The sequence below is a fragment of the Lissotriton helveticus genome, chromosome 3_1, assembly GCF_964261635.1.
Source record: "Lissotriton helveticus chromosome 3_1, aLisHel1.1, whole genome shotgun sequence".
In the NCBI taxonomy this organism is placed as follows: Eukaryota; Metazoa; Chordata; class Amphibia; order Caudata; family Salamandridae; genus Lissotriton; species Lissotriton helveticus.
In genome coordinates, this window is record NC_136061.1 from 188,039,336 (window position 1) to 188,061,443 (window position 22,108).

General features: G+C 41.9%; 1 protein-coding gene across 1 annotated transcript in view; it reads left to right on the forward strand.

Annotated features, from left to right (window-relative positions):
• The window catches only part of BAZ1B (bromodomain adjacent to zinc finger domain 1B), a 291,291-nt gene that overhangs the window by 14,882 nt on the left and 254,301 nt on the right, over positions 1-22,108 (forward strand). Inside the window, exons 3-9 of the mRNA XM_078680650.1 lie at positions 2,942-2,999; positions 3,067-3,183; positions 8,562-8,706; positions 8,856-9,072; positions 10,479-10,600; positions 11,476-11,673; positions 13,765-15,715. Of these exons, the coding sequence (XP_078536776.1) occupies positions 2,942-2,999; positions 3,067-3,183; positions 8,562-8,706; positions 8,856-9,072; positions 10,479-10,600; positions 11,476-11,673; positions 13,765-15,715 (2,808 nt within the window). The remainder of the gene's footprint in view (positions 1-2,941; positions 3,000-3,066; positions 3,184-8,561; positions 8,707-8,855; positions 9,073-10,478; positions 10,601-11,475; positions 11,674-13,764; positions 15,716-22,108) is intronic.

A 22,108-nucleotide genomic window follows, 5' to 3' on the forward strand; every position in this document is an offset into this window, starting at 1 on the left:
TCTGGGCGGTGTGGCTCCTCTCTTCTCGGGGTGGCTCTCTCTCTTTGGGGGGTCTCTCTCCTCTCTCTCTGTGGGTTGTCTCTCTCTCTCCTCTCTCCTGTGGGTTGTTCTCTCTCTCTCTCTCTCTGTGGGTTGTCTCTCTCTCTCTCTCTCTGTGGGTTGTCTCTCTCTCTCTCTCTGTGGGTTGTCTCTCTCTCTCTCTGTGGGTTGTCTCTCTCTCTGTGGGGGGGTCTCTCTCTCTCTCTCTGTGGGGGGGGTCTCTCTCTCTCTCTCTGTGGGGGGGTCTCTCTCTCTCTCTCTCTCTGTGGGGGGGGGTCTCTCTCTCTCTCTCTCGCTCTCTCGCTCTGTGTGGGGGGTTCTCTCTCTCTGGGTCTCTCTCTCTGGGTCTCTCTCTCTGGCTCCTCTCTCTGGGTCTCTCTCTCTGGCTCTCTCTCTGGCTCTCTCTCTCTGGCTCTCTCTCTCTGGCTCTCTCTCTCTGGCTCTCTCTCTCTGGCTCTCTCTCTCTGGCTCTCTCTCTCTCTCTCTCTCTCTCTCTCTCTCTCTCTCTCTCTCTCTCTCTCTCTCTCTCTCTCTCTTGGGGCGCTCTCTCTCTCTCTCTCTCTCTCTCTCTCTCTTGGGGCGCTCTCTCTCTCTCTCTCTCTCTCTCTCTCTTGGGGCTCTTTCTCTCTCTCTTGGGGCGCTCTCTCTCTCTCTCTAGGGCTCTTTCTCTCTCTCTCTCTCGGGGCTCTTTCTCTCTCTCTCTCTCTCGGGGCTCTTTCTCTCTCTCTCTCTCTCGGGGCTCTTTCTCTCTCTCTCTCCGGGGCTCTTTCTCTCTCTCTCTCGGGTCTCTTTCTCTCTCTCTCTCGGGGCTCTTTCTCTCTCTCTCTCGGGTCTCTTTCTCTCTCTCTCTCGGGTCTCTTTCTCTCTGTGGGGGGGCTTTATGATCTGTTTGAGTAATTTGTCATGTAATTGTAAGAATTTACAATTTAACCGTGGGTCCTTAGGGTCTAGGCTCCTCATTATTGCCGTTCGACAAGAACGAATTCCCCTCTCATTGAAGATGCTTTTAAGCAGTGAGAGGTGCGCTTTCTTTAATGTGGGATATATGCAGATCAAATGCACAAAATCCTTCTTGAAGGCGCCACATAGCCTGCATGTTTTAAGTCCTTTGTATCCGCTAAGGGCTGGAGTTCTAGACGTAGCTAGTAACTTTTTCTTTAGGTACATTGACTAAGTTAGAGAGATATGCTGCTGGTTGTAAGGTGACGTATGTTTGTATTGTCACCCAGGTTTGTGACGTCACAAGAATATGTTGTCATTGATAAGGGAATACATTTTTGCTGCTTTGTTAATCACACGGCCAAAGTTGTGTCGCAAATTTATATTCCACAAGTCAACTGTGTCGTTTTTTTTTCCCTGTGCTGACGACAAATACTTGTTGTTGGAATTTGGGTAGTTCCTCAGGGACTGCCATAAAGCACTGACTAGAGGCTCTAGACGGATTGTTTCGAATTTTGTGCCATGATTTGATAGTATAATATCTTCTTACTAAACACTGTTGTCAGTCCAAATTCCAGGCGGATTTGCACAGGTGAAGCGTTGCAGGGAAGACCAAAAATATTGAAAGAATGAAAGAAAATGTATACCGCGCAACTAAAACCCGATGGCATCAAGGCGCCTTATAAGTATTTGTTTAAAGTGTACTCAAGATTTTAGCATCTTTACCGTGCATCACCATGCTTGGTAAGCTAGCGTGGGAAGCAATTTTGCGTTGATTGCTAGTGATGGCTAAAAAGAGGGTCCTTCCAGTACTTTCGCAAATGCACAGAAGGCATTTATCAAGGCATTATTTTTTCTCACAATGAACTACTTGTGTGTGTGTGTAAGATGACATTTTTATCAAAGTATATCCCTAAATTTTTGTAATAATTAACCTCTTCTATACTGGCATTTCCTGGTTTGATTTTCAGAGAAACACTGGATCTATTCCCTACTGATATTGCTTTTATCTTTGCTATGTTGATTTCCAATTTGTTGGTCTTTGCAAATACAGCAACTTTTTCAATTACTTTGAAGTCCCACCCTCTTGTGGCTCGGCAATACAATATCGTCTGCGTATGAAAGATGTGATATGGTCAATGGGCCTAATCTCGCTGCTTGGGAATTTACCCGATCAAGCTGGGGGGATAGATAGGCCATAAAAAATGTAAACCAGTGTGGAGCAAGAACACATCCTTGCTTAAGACCCATCGCTGTGGGTATTCGCCTGGACAATCTTGTGCCATCTTGATTTAGATCCACGTGTCAGTATATGAGTCAGTTCCTCTTACATTTTTTTTTCTTGAATTCCCCATCGTCTTAATTTCAGCCACAGGAGGGTTCGGTTGACTTGATCGAAAGATGCTTTAGGTCTATAAAGCAGAGTGGCAGTTTGTTTTCTTGAGACGTTTGTACTTCTCCGCAATTATTACTGTTAGCATGATGATGGTGGTGGTACCTTAGCCTTTCTGGAAACCAGTCTGTTGTAGGGGAATCAGGTTGTTGGTGTTAGACCAATCAATTAATCTTCCAGTACTAGCGAGGCATAATACTTGGCTTCCTAATCGATGAGCGCTATTAACCTGTAATTTGCTGGTTTCTTCGATCACCCCTCTTCTCCCCCCCTCCCCCCTTCTCCCACCCCCTTTGAAGATTGGGGTTATTATCGACCCACATATTAAATGTGTGTTGAAATCACCCGTTCTCATTATTTCCCATGTTGGCGTATTGAATCCCCGGTTATCATTATTCTCCATGGCTGCATATTAGGGCTATGTTTGTTGTGCTGACTGTTCTTTTAAGGTTCTTGTTAACACAAATTATGATTCTTGGAAGAGCTAACGTATGCAATTGATGTTGCAGACTGGAAGCCTCTTTTCTGTCCAAAACAAAAATCATAAATCCCTGCTAATTCTTATTGCAGGGTGTTCTTTTATGCGATTGGATAACCAAGTAAAGACTGCAGTAGGTGTTCCCAATAAGTAGGAGAAATTGACTTTGTAATCTAAATACTATCAGATTTATTTTCCTTAACTGCTGCTTTATTAGAGAATATGAGGCCCGTCTGGAGAAGTATGGACAGCGCGTTTGGACATGCAAGAGCACAGGGAGCAGTCAGCTCACGCACAAGGAAGCATGGGAGGAAGAGGAAGAAGTATCTGAACTGTGAGTGTTTGAAGTTTAGGACGGTCTTAAATCTTGTAATTTTAGCACTGCCAATTTTCTTTTTCTCTCCATAAATGGATTGTTGACATTGTTTTGAATTTTACCATGGGGTAACTTTTTAATTTCGGCACAGATCATACTTTATTATCAAATGGGTATAGTAAGGGTAGCATTATCTGCTTTACTTGCACTCTTAAGCATAGCACTTGTAGCAATATAGGCTGTCATCAGGCCTACCAGTACTTCCTGCTTTTTCTATATATTATTACATTACAGGTTGTAGTAGTGGATGGTGAATGTTTGATTATTGCTGAAAGAGGCAGAACAGCCTTTACTTGCCTGGTACAGCGTTAAAAGATCTTTAGAGGTTTAAAATAATTAAAAAAAACAAAAAAACTACTTGCCCAAAGGACTTAATGATCCAGAAATATACTTTCCCTGCAAATAAAACCACATGTTTCACCTTCTCCTTACATCATCTTCAGTCGAAGAGCCAGGTCTTGAGATCCTTCCTGAGTTGGGTCAGCGATGGGGATAGCTTGAGGTGGAGAGGCAGGTTGTTCCAGGTTTTTTGCTGCGAGGTAGAAGGATCTTCCTCCGGCCCTGGTCTTGTGGTTCCAAGGGATGGTGGAAAGGGTCATTTCGGTGGAGGTGTCTTGTGGGTATGTGGAATGAGAGGTATTCTGGTTCGCCATCGTGAAGGGCTTTGTAGGCATGTGTGAGGAGCTTGAACGTGACTCTTGTTGACTGGGAGCTTGTGGAGTTCTTACAGTTGTTCGGAGATGTGGTTGCAGCATTGGATGTTAAGGACCAATCTGGCTGCTGTCTTTTGACGTTCTGTAGTGAATTGAGGAGTTTCTTTGTGATGCCTGCGTAGAGTGCGTTGCTTTAGGCGAGTCTGTTGCTGATGAGTGCATGGATAACTGTCTTTCTGGCCTCAGTGGGAGGTCCATCTGAAGGTCGAGTCTCTAAATTCCACTGAGAGTAAGGCAATGAAGGGACGCTAAAGGTTACTGTAGGTATCCTCCTTGGAGGGAAGTGCAAGGGTAAGTTTCCCCATGCCTAGTGTATACCATAAGCAGTGGATAGAACCCGGGAGGTCAGAATTTTATCAGTGCCTTAATGTGCTAAAATGTTCTGAAGCTGGGCCGCCTGATAGTGGAGGTTTGGGATACTAAGGCGTACCTCATACCCCTGATCTTGTTGCATTCTAGGTGTCCTGTCTGCCCAGATGAACCTATTCACCTCCCCCCGCAATGTCTGAATCGCCCCTGAAGGTGGTTGTATCGGAAGGGTTTGGAATAAGAGCAATATGTTTGAGGCATGTGTGCTGTAGATACGCATGCTTTGCATGAGTCTGCTATCTATTGTTAGGCTCGATGATTACAAGTTATGGTCATCAACGCCATCTTCAGATTGTTGTTTTTCTTCAGACTGTTTCGATGTAGTATCTTGCAGTCCCGGTTCGACTTTCGGTCCTGTGTGTGTATATGTATATGTATGTGTGTATATATATGTGTGTGTGTGTGTGTGTGTGTGTGTGTGTGTGTGTATATGTATGGGTGTGTGTGTGTGTATATATGTATGGGGATGTGTGTGTGTATATTGTCTGTATTGTTTCGATTGATATAGTATAAATGTCAAACTACATTTTGTAGCGGGTTTTTGACTCCTCTTTGGCCTACAGGCCATGCCCATCTGGGCACTAATTATCTATTTCGAATGAGATGGAGAATGACCTGTTGATGGAACGCACTCCATTCCGTTTCTGTCCAAAATGCCCTGCCAAATACCCTCACACCGACCTACATCCAGTTTGCAACTTATGCCTCTTGCCCGAACACTGAGAGGACACCTGTGAGGCTTGTAAGTCTTTTTAAGTTTAAAAAGACTCCTCGATATTGAAGGGCTAGACGACCAGAGATGCATTGCAAGCAAATGGAGGATGCCCCGACATCTTTGGTCGACTGGAGGAGAAGGAAGAGGCTTCAGCGGCACAAGAATCCCTTTCCATACATGACTGAGTCTCAATCAGCAGAGCACTTGGCTACTCTTCAGCAAACATACCATCGGTACTTAATATCCCAATTCCGAAATCCAAATCCTCAGCTTCCAATGAGAAAACTGGGCACAAGCCATGGTGTTCACCGAAAACATGACTCTGAACCCTTGCCCTCCGGCTCAAATTCAAAAGTATGTACCACAGCAGGGGTCTCTCTAACCCTTCCATCCGAAACCAACATTTCTCACTCTTTGGTCTTGGCACCGAAAAAGACTTTTTCTTTTGGAATGTAACCTTCTTCCAGCAAAGACCTAGCTTCCTCCACCAAAATGCTTTGTTTACGGTCCAAAATCTCAGCTGGAGCAAATCCTCGAGCAATTTCACCCAAAAGCTCGATCCGAAACCAAAAACAATTCAAGTTCAGCCTGGGACAAAATTATGATACAGCCACCAAAACATCAAACTCCTAAGAAGCAGTTGAGTTTCGAGGAGGCTTTGGACGTTCCTGTTCAACCCGTGAAGAAAAGAAAGGATGCTGCAACTAGTCCACTGCACATTCCTGTTCCTCCTTCACTTGTACCACAATCGACACCTCCATAACCTCACTCGCCACAATTGTCTGAGGCTGGTAATATGTCTCCTCAGTCAACAATAGATGACGATAAAGACAACCCAGATAACACACAAGCAGGGTATCCTTGGAAGGATCATAATATTGATCCTCATCCCGACACTGATCCTGAAACCTAGGCAGAGTTTCCAAAACTGGGACAAAGGTTGTGGTGAGCTCAATAGCTGACAATCTTGGAATGAGCGCTCATGGGAGACCATTGGTGCACTGATTTTTGTCTAATCGTTCAACATCTTTTATTGTCATCCAGCTTCACATCCATCAACTGTTTAGTTTTACCTTGAATGTATGTGTGTTTAGGTGGCTGATCCAGTGTATGTGCAATTATTTGAGTTCAAATGTGGACATAAACCTGTTGTGTGTTGTGCTCAAGATTCAGCCTATGTTTAATGTATAAGATTGTCCATTAGCTGACATCTATTTCATAGTGCTGAATCCCTTCAGAGATATTCCTACCATTAAATGCATTGCCGTTAAGGATGAGTGGTGCACTGGTCCATCTCACTGAGCAAAAAGTTTTCAGAAGTGCTGAAATTCAAGCTGGAAAAATGGGGTGGTAGAAACTTTCCGGTTAAAGGAGCCCTTTAATGAAATATTTATCCCCTACAGCAAGCCTTACCACTCAAAACAACTGGGCAAATAGGCAGGTTTTCGGACCCTCTTAGAACATAGTCTTCGCCATGGAACACTGAGTAGTAACTGACTGCATGAAGACTCATCTAATGTGGTTGTTGCACTTTATAAAATACACTAGCAGCCCGACCCGACGTTGTCCGGGTATGAATTGCTGCCGGCCAGTATTAAATTGTTTTGTAGGATTTCGTTTTGATAGCATTTCTTATCTGTGACAGGCCTGTGAAACGCTCCGATTCACAGTGCACTGCTGATGCACTTAAGAGTGCGCGTTCAGTAGTGTGTGAACTCGAGTTTCCCTACTTTATTTTTCCTTCCCATATTATACAGTGCAAACTCGACAACATGGCATGAGCACAATTTACATGACAGAAGAACACATTCATTTGTGGTAGGCACGGGGAGACAAAGCGATTTGCCTGGAATCACAGGATGTTGAGCTGATGCCGAGATTCGAACGTAGCTCCCCAGCTCTAAAGTTCGCAATCCTAGAACTTGTGGCGGGAGGTGTGTCTAAAAGTGTATGTCGGTGCTGGCCATCAATGAGCGAGACCTGTGCATTTTTCAAATGGGTGGTGAAAAAATATGAGTATGTTGCTGGAGATGTGGGCCGCCGTGCCACCAATATACTAACCGGGGGAGGTTAAACACCCATTATTCCGCAACTTTCTTTCCGCATACCATCACTCCGCATACTTTCATTACGAAAGTACCATGACTCCGCAATGCCATTATAACGCATGGCATTACATTTTATATGCTTTTACCACGCATACATTTTCAACGCAATTCGTTGTAAATGCATGAATGGTAAAAGCATGTTTTTTTCAATGTTTGGATAAGGTAAGTATGGGTATAGGGGTACATGTTTTGGGGGTACTGAGGTATGTTTTGGGGTGTTTAGGTATTTTAAGGGTTCAGATATCGTTTTGGGTTATGGGGTACAGGGGTAGTTTTAGGGTTTAGGGATAGGTATGGGTTTTGGGGTACAGGGGTATATTTAGGGTTCAGGGCTAGGTTTGGGTTTTGGGGTACACAAGTGTTTTTAGGGTTCAGGGCTAGGTTTGGGTTTTGGGGTACAGGGGCATTTTAGGGTTCAGGGGTAGGTTTGGGTTTTGAGGTACAGGGGTATTTATAGGGTTCAGGGCTAGGTTTGGGTTTTGGGGTACAGGGGTATTTATAGGGTTCAGGGCTAGGTTTGGGTTTTGGGGTACAGAGTATATTTATAGGGTTAAGATGGGTTAGTGTTTAAGGGTGTTGGGGTATTTTAAGGAGTAAGGGTGGGTTATGATTATGGGGTGCAGGGTTTTTAAAGGGAGCAGGGTGGGATTAGCACATGATGAGACATGGCATGAAGGGCGGAACGTACCACACGCCCCCAGCGTTTGTCACGCCCCCAGCGTTTGTCACGCCCCCAGCGTTTGTCACGCCCCCAGCGTTTGTCACGCCCCCAGCGTTTGTCACGCCCCCAGCACACACACACACAGCACAACGCAGACACGCCCACAAGGGACTACTTTGCTGGCACGGTTCTCTTACCTTTTAAATGTATATGGTGGGCGTCTGCATAGCCTATGTCCTTCAGCTTCAACTACCCTTTCCAACGCTGTATTGGGTGTTGTGATTGGTGCTGTGGTTCCCGTGATTACCCGCCTCAAAGGTTTGGGCTCTCTCTTTATTATATTAGTATGGATAAGAATGATTTTCTTCATATTTGATACGGTTGCTGAAATGGTGCCAAAAACTATTTTTCAGTAACTGATGCTGGGCAAAGCTATGAAAGCTCTTTCAAAACAGTTTTTCTCCCTTTTTCCTGAAATTCAGGTGGTTGTACTTGAGATGCAGGTTGAGTTTCTGAGCATTCCATAAGCGCACCATAACACACTGGAGGGTCTGCATGGTGCTTCCCTGAAAGTCTCATGATTGGCTTCTCTTTTAATAGATCCATTAGTTTGATCTTGAATTACCCAGCTTACCATGAGTTGAAGACTGAGAGTTTGAGACTTGACTCTTGATGGTTTCAGTGTGAACAGTACAATTCAGTTATTTTGTTCAAGCTACCGCTGTTACTGGGATGTATTTTATTTGATTCTGCTTTTGTTTTCTGCACAGTTTGAAAGAAGAGTTCCAGTCATGGTTTGAGAAACCAGTGTTGGAAATTATTCATCACAATACTGTCTCATTGGATAAACTGGTTGACCAAGTCTACTTGGAGATCATGACAAAGTATGCTGTGGATGAGGAATGCGACTTTGAAGTAAGAGCCTGTTTCCTGATACCTGTGGCAAAATAGGGCGCCCATTACTGTTTAAAGGGTGGAGTTGATGTGTCTTTTGGGGCTCAAGACTTGTGCGGTTTCCCTGGCAGCTCAGTGTGTGATAAATACACCTTTGTGCATTTTTTTAGGTTGGCAAAGAGAAATACATGCGGGTGAAGATTGTGAAAGTCTATCCTCTGGAAGATGTAGACCAGGAGTCTTCTGAGAAAAAGGCAGATGGGGTCTGCGATTCCCCTTCCAGTGACAAGGAAAACACTAATCAAGTGGTTCTGGACAACCATATCAAGGAGCCAGTACTGAAAGAAGATGAGAGTGGTATACGGGAGAGCCTGAGGGATCGCCTTAGTATGTTGTGGCTCTTCACTTTGTGGGAGGGCAGGATTTACTTTGGGAATGTAGTGTCTTAAGTCGGATCTATAAATGAAGATAAACAAGAAGATCTTCTGGACTGAGTCCACTATTCCCAGCTCTTTTCTTATAATAAAGATCCTAAAGAGACTGGTTGTTACGCAGCTGGAGTAAATTGCTCTAACTAATGAATTCGAAATTGTCCATTTCAGTTTTTGCTCAGATTTCTGAATTGTTTAATAGCAAAATGACCTAAGGCACTAAATCCTGGGTTAATCTGCAGGCTTTAACACCTTAGCGTTATGAACTTTGTAGAGTATGTTTTCTGTGTGGTTTACTGCCTCTCTGAAGATTCTGTGAATCTTAACATTCTACTCTTAGGGGGCGGGGGGTGTTTGCTTTTCTATACCATTTTTTAATGTATGCGCAATAGGCTTTTTATGATCTAGACTTGGGTGTCTGTTTTTATTGCTATACAGCTACTATGATGACTGGCAACCCGCCGTGAAGGGCTTGATGGCCATTATTTCAGCAGTTCCATGACTAAGCTAATCATTGTTCTCTCTGCCAGTACGGACATGTTGCACCATCTTTCTATCATTCTGGTCAGCTGCAGTGCCACGCTTTCAGCATAATTCCACCATTATTATGGACCATGGAGTAAGCTATTTGAGAGCACGAGACCGGTTTTATTCAAAGTGTTTTTTTAATTAAACTTTTCGTTTACAATGAAATACACACTGTCTAAAGATATCTGCCTCTGGGAATTTAGTTTGGGAAAGCACTTTCACTCGAGCAAAACTTCTACGCAGTTTGGTACCCAGTCATGAGCTTCTTAATTGAACGTAATTTCAGTTAATTAACAGTGCTTCAGAAAGAAGTTACTAATTGTTTCGTAAAAGGGGTTCTGGTACTTTCTAATACCTACTTGCATACTTTATAAATAACGTATTTAAATAAAATTTTGAGCTGTCTACAATTGGCTAACTTGACTAAATCCCTTTTCTGTACTGTTTAGAGTTTGAGCAGTCTATTCGTTAAGTTGTTAAATAAATTGGTGCACAGAAAAATTAATATGTAACTTGTGTACTCCCTTGAGTAGTGTGCCGCACATGACTAAGGTCTTTAGGCAATTTTCTTGTACTAAATGTTACACATGGGGGTACATTTTAATTGCCCTTATTTATTATGAATGGAACATTTTCTTGGACTAAAGTTAAAGCGCTTGATGATAAAGGCTCAGAAGGAATTTGCATTCCTATTGGTTGACCTCTTATTGTAGGAAATACTTGTTCCACTCATCTAAGTTAGAGCAGAGACCCTGCCATTTGTGTTCTTTTGTTTTTTCTAAACTACCTTTGGCAGGACCTGCTGTAACATTTACTTAATTTATTTTTCTTCAGGTGATCGAGCTCGTCGTTCCCCCCGGAAACTTCCTGTTACTTTCAAAAAAGAGGAGAAGAAATGGGCCCCACCTAAATTTCTGCCCCATAAATACGATGTCAAGCTAGAGCACGAAGATAAGGTGATGAGCTTAGAAGGGCATGGAAATTTCACAGCTAGAATCCCAGGGGGTGAGAGGAATGGATATTTTGTGAAATCCTCACACCTGGCATTGCTGATGCCCCTCTATTACCTCTTTCAGTGGGTTGAAAAAATCAACATTACAAGATTGTACTTACGAAAGAACGATCTTTCTGTGTATTTCAAGCATTTGGGTGAATCTTGTATGATGGTGAGCATGGCATAGTCCTGATTGTATCGCAATTTCCCTGAGATGCAGGATAGAAGCCGCCCAGTCAGTTTGAGTGGGTTATGTACTCTTTCCAACAGGTTTGTTGTAGTATGCAGCAATTCGTTTTGGGCTGATCTGATGCTGTTCCTCTCTCTCGCCTGTTTCCAATATAGTTGTGGGGGAGGGGGTGCACTTCAGTCTGGTGGTGGCTGTGCTGCTGATGTACCATTGATGGAGAGTTTGTCAGCAGGATAAGCATGGGTGCTGATCATTATGGGTTTGCAAACCATTCATTAAAAAAACAAATGCGGTTTGGGAAGGGAGCCAATGGAGTTGCATTCAAATTTCTTCTGATCTGGAGTGAGGCATGCTGTGGCATGTAGAATGCACTTAAGGGGTGCTAGTGTGAAGTCTGGGAGGGAGTGATGTGTAATGGCATAGACTAATTTAATTTAAATGTGATGGATTGGAATGTTTGCCATTGGCTAAGGTGAAGTCAAGAATTCCACTCCTCACTTTTTGTGCTGCCTTTATAAGAACGAAATGTAATACGGTAACTATACAAGCCAGTGGTGGTTTTAAATGAGTAACCACAGCCAGAATAGTTTATTCATGCATAAATCAAGCTATTTGCTGCTTTAATTTTGCTGTTTGTCCCATTCTAGATCATCAGCTGTGTGCCGGTTGACAGTCTCTTTCGCTCTGAGCGTCCACCTAACAAAGAAATTGTACGATACTTTATCCGTCATTATGCTGTGCGGATCGGTATGGGTGAAAATGCCCCTTGGGTCGTAGAGGATGATTTAGTGAAGAAGTATGCCCTCCCCAGCAAGTTCAGCGACTTCCTTTTAGATCCTCACAAGGTACAACTATTAACTTCTTAGTACTCTTATTGCTAACTTATGGTGCCATTAAGAATCAGTCGGTGACAAATGTATGTTTGTTGTCTCGATGCGACTAATTCATTTGTACCTTTGCCATTGTAAGTGATTTATGCTGCATGATTCTATCTTGGTTTTCACGCAAATTACTGCTCTGATTGTTAAATGAACGATTAAAAAAAAAATAATGATCATTCCGTTTGGCTGCATTTCAACTTGCCACTTCAGTGTAGTACCTTACTACCACGCTTGACTTTTCTTAGTCTTAATGGCCTACTTTCATCCAGTTCCGTTGGAAACATTAGCTCATCTGTCCCAGTCTATCATCTGAGATCACACTGCAAGAAACAAGCCCCCCACCTCACTGTACTGCCCTATTGTGCTATATTAGGTTGTTAATTCAAGCATGAGTCATGCTAACCTTCATTATTCAGAAAGTACTGCATTGTTTCTTTTATTATGTATTCCCCACCTGTCATGCATATTTTTTATTTCACTAAAGAACAAAGGTAATTGTTTGACTGTATGGTTGCACCCTTCCTTTCACTCTTTTAATCATATACTATTCAGACTCCTTGTATTATATTGGATTAAGTACATTGTTTACACCATTGATATGTAGAGCATGTTATGTTCAGAAGCTAGTCATTAGATGCCACTAGATTGTTTGCAAACAAAGCATATTAAACTCAAAATTCTGTAGGGCAAGTAGGCTTCTGCTCTTAATTTACTACTCTTTGTGGTTGAACTGTAAGTTCTGCTTAGGGGAACATGCGAAGGGATGTTTGTTAAAAGAACTGGAGGGGAACTACTACAAACATACCCGATTTAAGGTGCTTGAATCTGTATATAAAGTTTGGAGAAGGGTTGTAAGGATATTGAAGCTGGAAATAATTGTGTACCATACTCCCTTTTCTGCGGAAAAAATACTACCATCAATATTCTGGGACAATGTAACAAAGGAATGGGGCAGGAAAGGTATGACTAAAATTGGAGATCTATATGACACTGATGGAATATTCAAATCTTTCTCTACTATATATACCAAATTCCATATACCTCAGTCATCTTTTTTTAAATATCTCCAAATTAGAGATTTTTGCTTAAAGAAATTAAACAGACCTAGCCCTAAGATAATCGAGGCTGTCAAATCAAAAAAAAAAGGATAGGCATGCTATATCGATTGCTGATGGATTACAAGCCAGATGATTTGAATAAATATAATGTATATTGGCAGAATCAATTAGAGGAAACTGATCTAAATATTGTGGATTATATCTTGATGGCCAAGGATATATGTCTGTCTGCCAATCTGAAAGCTCAGGTATATAAGACACTATTCAGACTATACTTTACTCCTAAACGTATGGCACCATGGGGGCCTATGTATGATGGAAAATGTTTTCGATGCGGAGGGGAAGATGCAGATATTGTCCATGTTTTTTATAAATGCTCGAAATTATCGTATTTCATATCAAGTATAGAAAAATGTATATCCTTGGTCATCCACCACCCGTTTAAAATATCCCCTGCACTTATGTTAGTAGGGGGAGGGCAAATTGTTAATGAAAATGAGAACGTATGTAAATTTAAGAATTTCTTATTTATGGCTATGTCTATAGCTCGATGTATAGCTACAGAATGGTTACACCTTGAAGCACCGACGTTTGAATTCTGGAGAAGGAAAATGTTTAATATATATGAACTAGAATGGAATTTGAACGCTCTGAAGGGTATTAGGAAAAAACGATTAGGTATATCGACTTGGGGTATACTCAAAGAGTACTTAGATGAATAATTGTTTTCTTTATTACAAGGAACCCATCCATCCCATCTACCTGTTATAATCAACTATTATTGTAAAAGAAGATATTGATTACTTATTTTTATTTTAAAGTTGTGAACGTACTACTTGTATTGTAAAATGACCCAACGATGGTAATAAAAAAAAAAAAAATGAACTGCAAGTTCTGCAATGCAAGTACAATATTTTGAGGCTTTCTTGGCTAATATCTGAAGTTTTTTGTGTGTAAAACCCAAGTACAAAGCTTATTGGCTTGTTTTCTTTTCTAGTACATGACGTTGAATTCCCCGCCAAACTCTTCTACCAAAAAAAGAAAGCAATCTGGCTCTCCTGAGAAAAAGCAAACCAAGAAAATTAAAGTTAAAAAAGATGGTGATAAAAATATAAAGGAAAAGAAGCGGAAGAAACCTCCTTTGACCACTCCGATGAGTCCGACACTTTGGTGCCATGTGCATTTGAATAAATCTGTAATAACCCCATTAAAAACCAATAATGGGGATGATTTAAATACTCCTGGGGAAGAGCTGGAGGATGTGATGAGAGTAGTGTCTCCCTCCAAGCTAAACTCTCAATTACCAGTTTCCAAGAAGTGTTCCCTGACCGGAGTGGTCTTGCCCAAGAAAAAGGTGAAAAAGGAAAAAATAAAAGCATTAAATGTGCAGAAATCATCCGGAAAGCCAAAGTCTCCCAAAAAAGTTTTGAAAAATCCCAAAATGAAACAAATTACTCTACTGGACATGGCTAAGGGCTCACCAAAGGTGTCCCGGCCTCCAAAGACTACAGCTGTGGTCCCAAAGGTCTCCAAACCACAGAAGCACTTTTCTCCTACTGCACTCCACCTTATTGCTTATTACAGAGACAACAAGGACCGGGAGGATCGGAAGGCCTCGCTGTCATGCAACATCACCAAGGCAGTGCGGCTACTTTCCAGTGATGACCGTGCCCGCCTCCCAGAAGATCTGAAGATCTTGGTGCAGAAGAGATATGAGCAGATTGAATACAAAAAGAAATTGGCTTCCATGACTGAGGATCAGCGGAAGGAATACCTCCAGGAAAAGCGCAACCAATTAAAAGAAAAAATGCGGGAGAAGGTTAAGGAGCGTAAAGAGAAGGAGATGCAGGAGAAGCTAGAAAAGCAGCGCAGGTATGAGGACCAGGAGCTGTCTGGCAAGAGCCTACCAATGTTTAAGCTTGTGGATACCCCTGAAGGGCTGCCCAACACGCTTTTTGGAGATGTGGCTATGGTAGTGGAGTTTCTCAGCTGCTATTCTGGGTTACTAATGCCAGATAGTCAGTATCCAGTCACCTCAGTCTCCCTAATGGAAGCTTTGACTGCGGAGAAAGGTGGCTTTCTTTACTTGAATCGTGTGCTGTTGATACTGCTTCAGACGTTGCTGCAGGATGAAATTGCTGAGGATTATGCAGAGTTGGGAATGAAAGTGTCTGAAATACCTCTTACACTCCATTCAGTTTCTGAACTTGTTCGACTCTGTCTTCGCAAGTCTGATGTATTAGAAGAGAGCGATGGTTCTTCCCCGGGGGATAATGCTGAGGAAAGTAAGGACTCTGCTGGATTTGAAGACAACGAAGTGGAAGATGAGTTTCTTGAGAAGTTGGAGACCTCAGAGTTCTTTGAACTTACTGTTGAGGAAAAGTTGCATATCATGGCTGCTTTGTGTCACCGCATCTTAATGACTTATTCTGTGCAAGACCATGTAGATGCTAAGCAGCAGCACTCTGCTGAGCTCTGGAAAGAGCGTATGGCCTTAGTGAAGGAAGAGAAAGAAAAGAAGCGGGCAGAGAGGTTGAAGCGAAGGGAAGCCAAAAGCAAGGACCATGTGAAGGAGACCAATGGTGAGGTAACCAAAGTAGAAAAGGAAGAGGAGGAAAAAGGTGTAGCTGAAGTCAAGAAGAAAGCACCAGAAGACAAAGGGAGAAAAGCAGAAGTAAAGGAAGGGGAAGAGCAAGAAATGAACACTGAAGTCAAGGAGGTGGAGAAGGTAGTGAAGATGGAGGTAAACAAAATAGAGGCGGAAGAGAAAGGAGTTAAATCTGAGGCCAAGAAAAAGGAGCCAGATGAAAAAGTAGTAAAGAATGAGCTCAAGACAGAACAGCAGTTATTTATCGATACTGAAGATATGATCAGTGCTGTTAAGAATCGACGGCTTCTTGCAATGCAGGCTAAAAAAGAGAAGGAAGAACAGGATCGGCTACTTAAAGGTGAGTGTTTTAGTGACTGGTGAGGTGGGTAATTCTTTGAGCTGAGCCAGGATGTGATGCAAGTGTACTGATTTTAGCGATATTTCGAACAAGATTGTTTCTTCAGAATAATCCTACTGGTAATCTGCATTTGGATTGCATTGGCCTACCAGACTAACAGTTTGTGGATGCGTTGAAAGAATATCAAACTTTATTTATCTTTAAATCTTTCATGCATTCACATACTTGAATAAATTGCCCTTTGTCAGGCTGCCAATCCTTGGTACTTAGCAAAATACAGCGTTAAAATAGTTGTAGGACCTTCAGCAGTGTTTGTTCAGTGGCAGATGGGGTAAAGGCACATTTCCCCCAAAAGCATGTTGGCAACAGCTGCACTGTGCACAGGGTTCCCACTCCCAGGCATATGCAGAGTACCTTTGTGAAACATGCACATGTTCACCAAGTCCTGCTGCCTGGACTTCATTACTCCAATAAACTCCTTGGTGGGCCAATCAGTACTAAACAACTTAGTCCATTAAGAGTGAGCCAGTTTCCTGTATAGGTATAAATGAAACGTAAACCTATTGAAGTATCTCGATACAGAATTGCCAGTTAATACATTTTTAATGTTTAGTATTTAATGGGAAATGAGGTTTAATCATATTAGTGTGTCCCAGACTCTGTATTAATTGAAAAATAGTACCCAGTGATTTTGGTTGTTTAGGGCAATTGCATTAGGTCCAGTGTCTAGGACGTTGATAGTGCCAATCCTTGCATAAGCAGCGACCTGGCAGGAGTGGCTGTTCTGTTTGTATATAAATACATGTACATTTACATTTACAAGATCTCTAGATTTGTTGCAACAGCAGGACTGTTCAATAAAATATAACTCTCTGCTTTATTTCTCTATCTGCTATGGTTCTTGCCCCCAGTTGATGTCGTATGCTGTCTCCACTTGCTTTAGCAGTATCTATTTAGCATGGCTAATTTGAACCATCTTTTTTAGCTTACTCTAGGAGTGAGTGACTTTTTGCTTTGGAAGGATTAGCTTGTTGAAAGTTAATCCTATTGTGGTTGCATATTTCTGTCTTTCATCCAAGGCCTGTGGTGGGTTGTTCTTGGCAATCGTTTTTTAAGCCTTCTTGTGGACGTATGGAATTAAGTGCTTATTATGTTTTGCTTCAGAGGCATAGTTGATGTATCGCGTTTGTGACCTGAAAGGATATGTATGGATCTGCTGATCCCTGAGCTGTATTTTCAGTTCTATTGCTTGTATTGTATGGATCATACCAAATGTGATCCCACAGCACTAGTATGTTGGCCCATTCAGCATTTGGTCCAGGTCCAAAGCTAACCTGTTTTGTATGGTATTTTGACTGTTTTTGATAATTGATCGATTTTTCTACCTACTGGTTAGTCTTAAGTTATAATTTTCCTAGCCAAATGTGGCGAATAGTTTTTTTCTTTTCTTTCAGGAACTATGAAAGAAGCTAGCATTGCATCTTGGCATTGGTAACAGACTGTCCACTTTGTCAATTGTACACTGAGCAGCTGTGTTTATTTGGGTGAAGGTGAACTCTGAAGTCTGAATGAGGCAGCTACCTCCTGCTCCACTCTTTTTATTCATTTTGTTTCTGTGGATGATTTTCAACTTGTTAAAGAGTATTACTACAGAGTTGTTTGTGATGGATATTTCAGTTAGACTGAGATTCTAGACATCATTCAGACCTGTTCTCGTCGTTTTTTTTTTTTGTGTGGCGTAGGAGCAGTGTTGATGAGGCCCACTTTAATAACAAAGGTGGTTGCGATTAGTAGCAGTTAAACTGATTATCTTTGTTTTTATGTGATACTTTGACTTGACTGTTCAGTGGGGATGTTCACTTTCGAAGTTAACTGGAAGTGATCAAGAAACTAGTCTGTTTGATTGGTCGGTGTCTCGAGGTAGTTCAGTAGGTGTCCCTCTGGTTAGCTAAAGACTGGTATAGTTATGGGAGCAATAGGTGTGTTTTTTTCTTTTATCTATTACATTTTCTTCATGAGCAGTTCCTTGTAAATAGATGCAAAAGCAATAACATTGTACAATAACAAACATACACATCAACACATTGGTTATGCTTTAATCTGCAATCGTTTAATTCTTTTTATGGGGAGCTGGCTACATCAGTATATATGTGTGTATATATATATATATATGTGTGTATATATATATATGTGTGTATATATATATATATATATATATATATATATATATATATATATATATATATATATATATATATATATATATATATATATATATTTTCACCACCAACAAATTGACATCCTGGTGGAGTGCGAGTATAATTCTTTTTGGTGGTGAATTAATCACAGGGAAAGCCCGTCCCTGAAACTCGCACCGGCTGTTCAAAGTGTGCCCTCGGCAACGGGATTACTTTGGTGACGAATATATATCTACAGCCTCACCACACTCAAACAGTGCTATAACATTAAACTTTAACTTAAAATTGTCTCTTCCTATAGTGGGTGTTTTTCTCTTGTATGACACTGGTAATACTAGCTGCACTGCGATCTGTTGATTTATGGTTGAAAACCATTTAGTTTACTGCAAGTCCCAAGTTAAATTGAATCCCTCTTTGAGTCTTGCTGCAGGTGTTCAAATGCTGGGAGTATATCGGTCCATTTTTCCGCGATGTGGTATTTCCTAATGCCCGCTCTTGCCTTGTTCAAAAATGTATGCTTGCTACTTTGCACTGCCGTTGTGCTAGTGCAGGTGCATCATTCACTTTCCATTGCATCGTGCACCTCTTTTCTAATGTAACGGCGACGTCATTAAATGAGCGCTGGTAAGTGTCCCCTCCTGGCACTAGAGCGAGATCCCTAGTGGTAAGATGTTGTATGAAAATAACTAAATTGCATGTATTTGTCTTGGGTTTTTATAAACGCTGTTCCTTCCTCCCACCCTCCCCCCAAACTTTCTGTGACTGCCCCCTTTATACAAGTGTCTTCATTGTTGCTTTAGTCGTGTGTAAGCGATCTATAAACCAAGATATCAATTTTCTTCTGTTCTCCATTGTGAAAAGGAATTCTATTATTCCATGAGCTGGTTGTTATATTTCAGCGGTACCCCACATCTCTCCAATTTTTTCAAACCTGCTTTATTCAACCTTGTCATAAAAGCCAAGTACAAAGACACATTAGTTGTAAAATATATCCATGCCAGTCAACAAATTAATTGAGCATGATTGTAAAAATACCTTCTTTTCTTTAAAAACCATCAGGCAATATTTTACAGCTTACATAAAACGACCATTGGAAAACGGACACCGTTAAAGCTCACAGTAGGGGAGACCATTAAAACATTTTTATCACCATTAAAACAGTCAAAGGGGTATGTTAAAAGTTTTTGTCCCAACTTATGGAGCAAGCATTGTGGGGCCGTTACATTTACAAAAAAACCCAAGAATAAAGGACACAAGCAAAATGTTATGTGAGAAAAAACTGACCTTATCGACCAAGCCCAGCCTAGAAATTTCGCTACAGCTGTAGTGATTGGATTAGGAGCATTTGTATGTAAAATTATTTCTGCTTCTTCGCTCCTTCTAGTTCAAAGTAATTTACAGATAGAGCTAACCATACTCGACAAGGAGCGGCATAAGCTGGGCTAACAAATGTGCTGTGGACTTTGACCATCTAGCAGTGAAGGCTTTGATGGGCAATGTTCCCACCCTGAACTGAAAATACAGTTTCCTATCATGGGGTTTTGCTAATATATCCCCAAAGGCTTCAAGGTTCGGTGACAATTTAACATCCAAAAAGATTCCTGTTAGGGTGGAAGACACACTATTACTCAAGGTTTTTTGTGTAATCGTCTCCCAGTATTTTTCTTTCAGGATCTTTTTTGGAGGGGAGCTAGCTCTATCAGGTTCTTCCCAAAGTGTTCTCATGCCTATGCTTACTAGGGAATCTCTAATTCCTCTCAACCATCTTATTTTGTGAAATGTGTCAGCCCGAATTATGTCCAGAAAGCCCATGGCATAGTGGTTTAATTCTGGAGTGGTCCAGAGCCTGCGCTTCAGTTTGGCCACCTCTGCCAAAGGTCATGTAGTAGCGGACACACTGGTGTGCTTTGGGGGAGCAGTGTAATGCTACGCATGAACCTGTTTTCTGCGGTCGTAAGGTTGGTAAGGTTTTCGTACCCCCATATCTCTCCTCCATAGAGTGCGGAGTTAACCACCTACATGTTGTAAACCTGGAGCACCGGGCTGATTGGTTTGGTCAGTGAGGTATTAAATTCCCTATTTAGTACACCAGACAGTTGTTGATGCTTAAGTGTTGCCAGGTCTATTTGCTGCTTCCCATTTAGGTCACTTTGAATAATGACCCCCAAATAGGTGCCTTTACTTGCTCCAATGGGCGATTATTCATTACAATTTTACTTTTAAAAGTTCTATCGGGATTAAAAGCCATACATTTTGTCTTTGACACATTGACTTCCAGACCGTGAGCGTTTCAGAACTCCTCAAAGATGGTCAGGGCCTTCTGTAAACCACTCGGGGTCTTTGAGATGATCAACGGGTCATCTGCGATCATTAAAATTGGAATTTTGCTGCCGGCTAGAACTGGAGCGTCAGTGGACTCCGCATCCATATAGTAATCAATACCATTAATAAATAGGGAGAATAAGGTAGGCGCAAGTACGCAACCCTTGCGTACCCCTCTCTCTACTGGGAATGGGCCGGTAACCATACCCTGGGAACCCCATTGGATTTTAGCATAGTTTTCTTCATGCAATTTCACAAGTAATGTGAGTAACTTTGAGGGGGATCCCCATCTCCTGGAGGATTGCCCATAGTTTGTGGCGAGGAACAAGATCAAATGCTGATTTTACATCAACAAAAGCAGCGTACAGGCTACCATTGGCCAGGACCACTGACTTCCAATATAAGTACTGGTGAACGCTCGAAAACCTGCCTGCAAGGGGGATAAGATACAATTCTAGTTCTCACCATGCTGTCAATTAGGCTTTGGGCATGTGGCAATCCCAGTTCTTCAACCATCTCCTCCATTGATGAAAATGTCCCCTCCCTATAGCAATCCCCTATGGCCAACAGCTGTCCGTTTGTGTAAATAGTCCACCTGTTCAGTTTACCGGCCCTGAGTGAGGCCCACAGTAAGTAAAGTAATAAGAATCCCGCCTACATGTTCGCTATCTCCCAAAGACTACACCACTCAAGCCATTGAGGCAACCATTCACTTGAGCTGCTAGATAGTACATCTCCAAATCAGTTTCTTCAAGTCCTCCTTCTGCTATGAGTGCTTTCAATCTAGTGAAGTTAACCTTCTGACGCTATGTGCCCAGATAAATTCCAGAAGTTGTTTTTTAAGCTCTTTAAACTACCGAGGTCTGATCAGACTGCCAAATCGACAAAGTAATATAACAGCCTTGGCAACATGATCTTCTTTGACCGTGCGATTTGATTAGACTAATTCCTGAGATTGACAGTCTTCCAGAATTCAATGTTGCTCTTTAATTCTCTTATTGTCACCCCTTATTTCCCATTCAGAAAATCTGTCGCTATAGTAGGCCCCCACCCTAATACTGAAAAGTGCGGGGACACCATTCTATGTGCTGTAGTACTAGTGCGTTTGGCTCTCCCACATTAGTAGGGTTGGCTGGGAAAGCGCATGTCTTTCCAAAATTGGTGTGGCGACAAGAGGGCTGCTCAAAGTTTTGGATCACCAAAAAGTTCTGTCGCCAGTGCAAACCGCTTTGAGGACAGAGGGCACTCCAGTTTAGTCGGTCTAAATATTTCAAATGTGGGCGATTTATTATTCTGCCTGTTTTGACTTTGTGCCGTAGGCTGTGTGTAAAGCAGTTGGAACCTTAATATCCAGAACTTGCCCATATTAATGTTTAAAGGCAGACCGCAAAAACGTCCATTTAAATGTTATCGAAGAGCTTTTCTAGGTTAGTCGATATAATCAAAGCCTCGAATCGATCTTCCTCGAGTCCACTGAAGAATACGAAACAGTTGTCGAATATTCACTGATGTGTTCTGTCGATTATAAACCCTTATTGACCCCTAGGAATTAAAGACCACAAGCTACTGGCCTGCACTGCTCGGTATTTTATTGTCCTGAATTCAGGGGAGACCGCTATCTAAACTCCAGCAATTCCCTGGTGGCTAGTTTTGTTGATGGGTGTCAAGAATCTCATTTGGTAGACGTTCGGAGCATACACCCCTCCTAATGTAATGTCTGTACCATCCACTTTGTAGGTGACCTGTATGTAGTGGTTGGCACAAAGGCGAATCCACATTAATTTGCACCATGTGAAGAAATAGCTTGTTATATAAACCCAACCCCTCTCTGTTCTCTGTAGTTTGGTATTTCTTTAAATGTCTTCCTTGATCA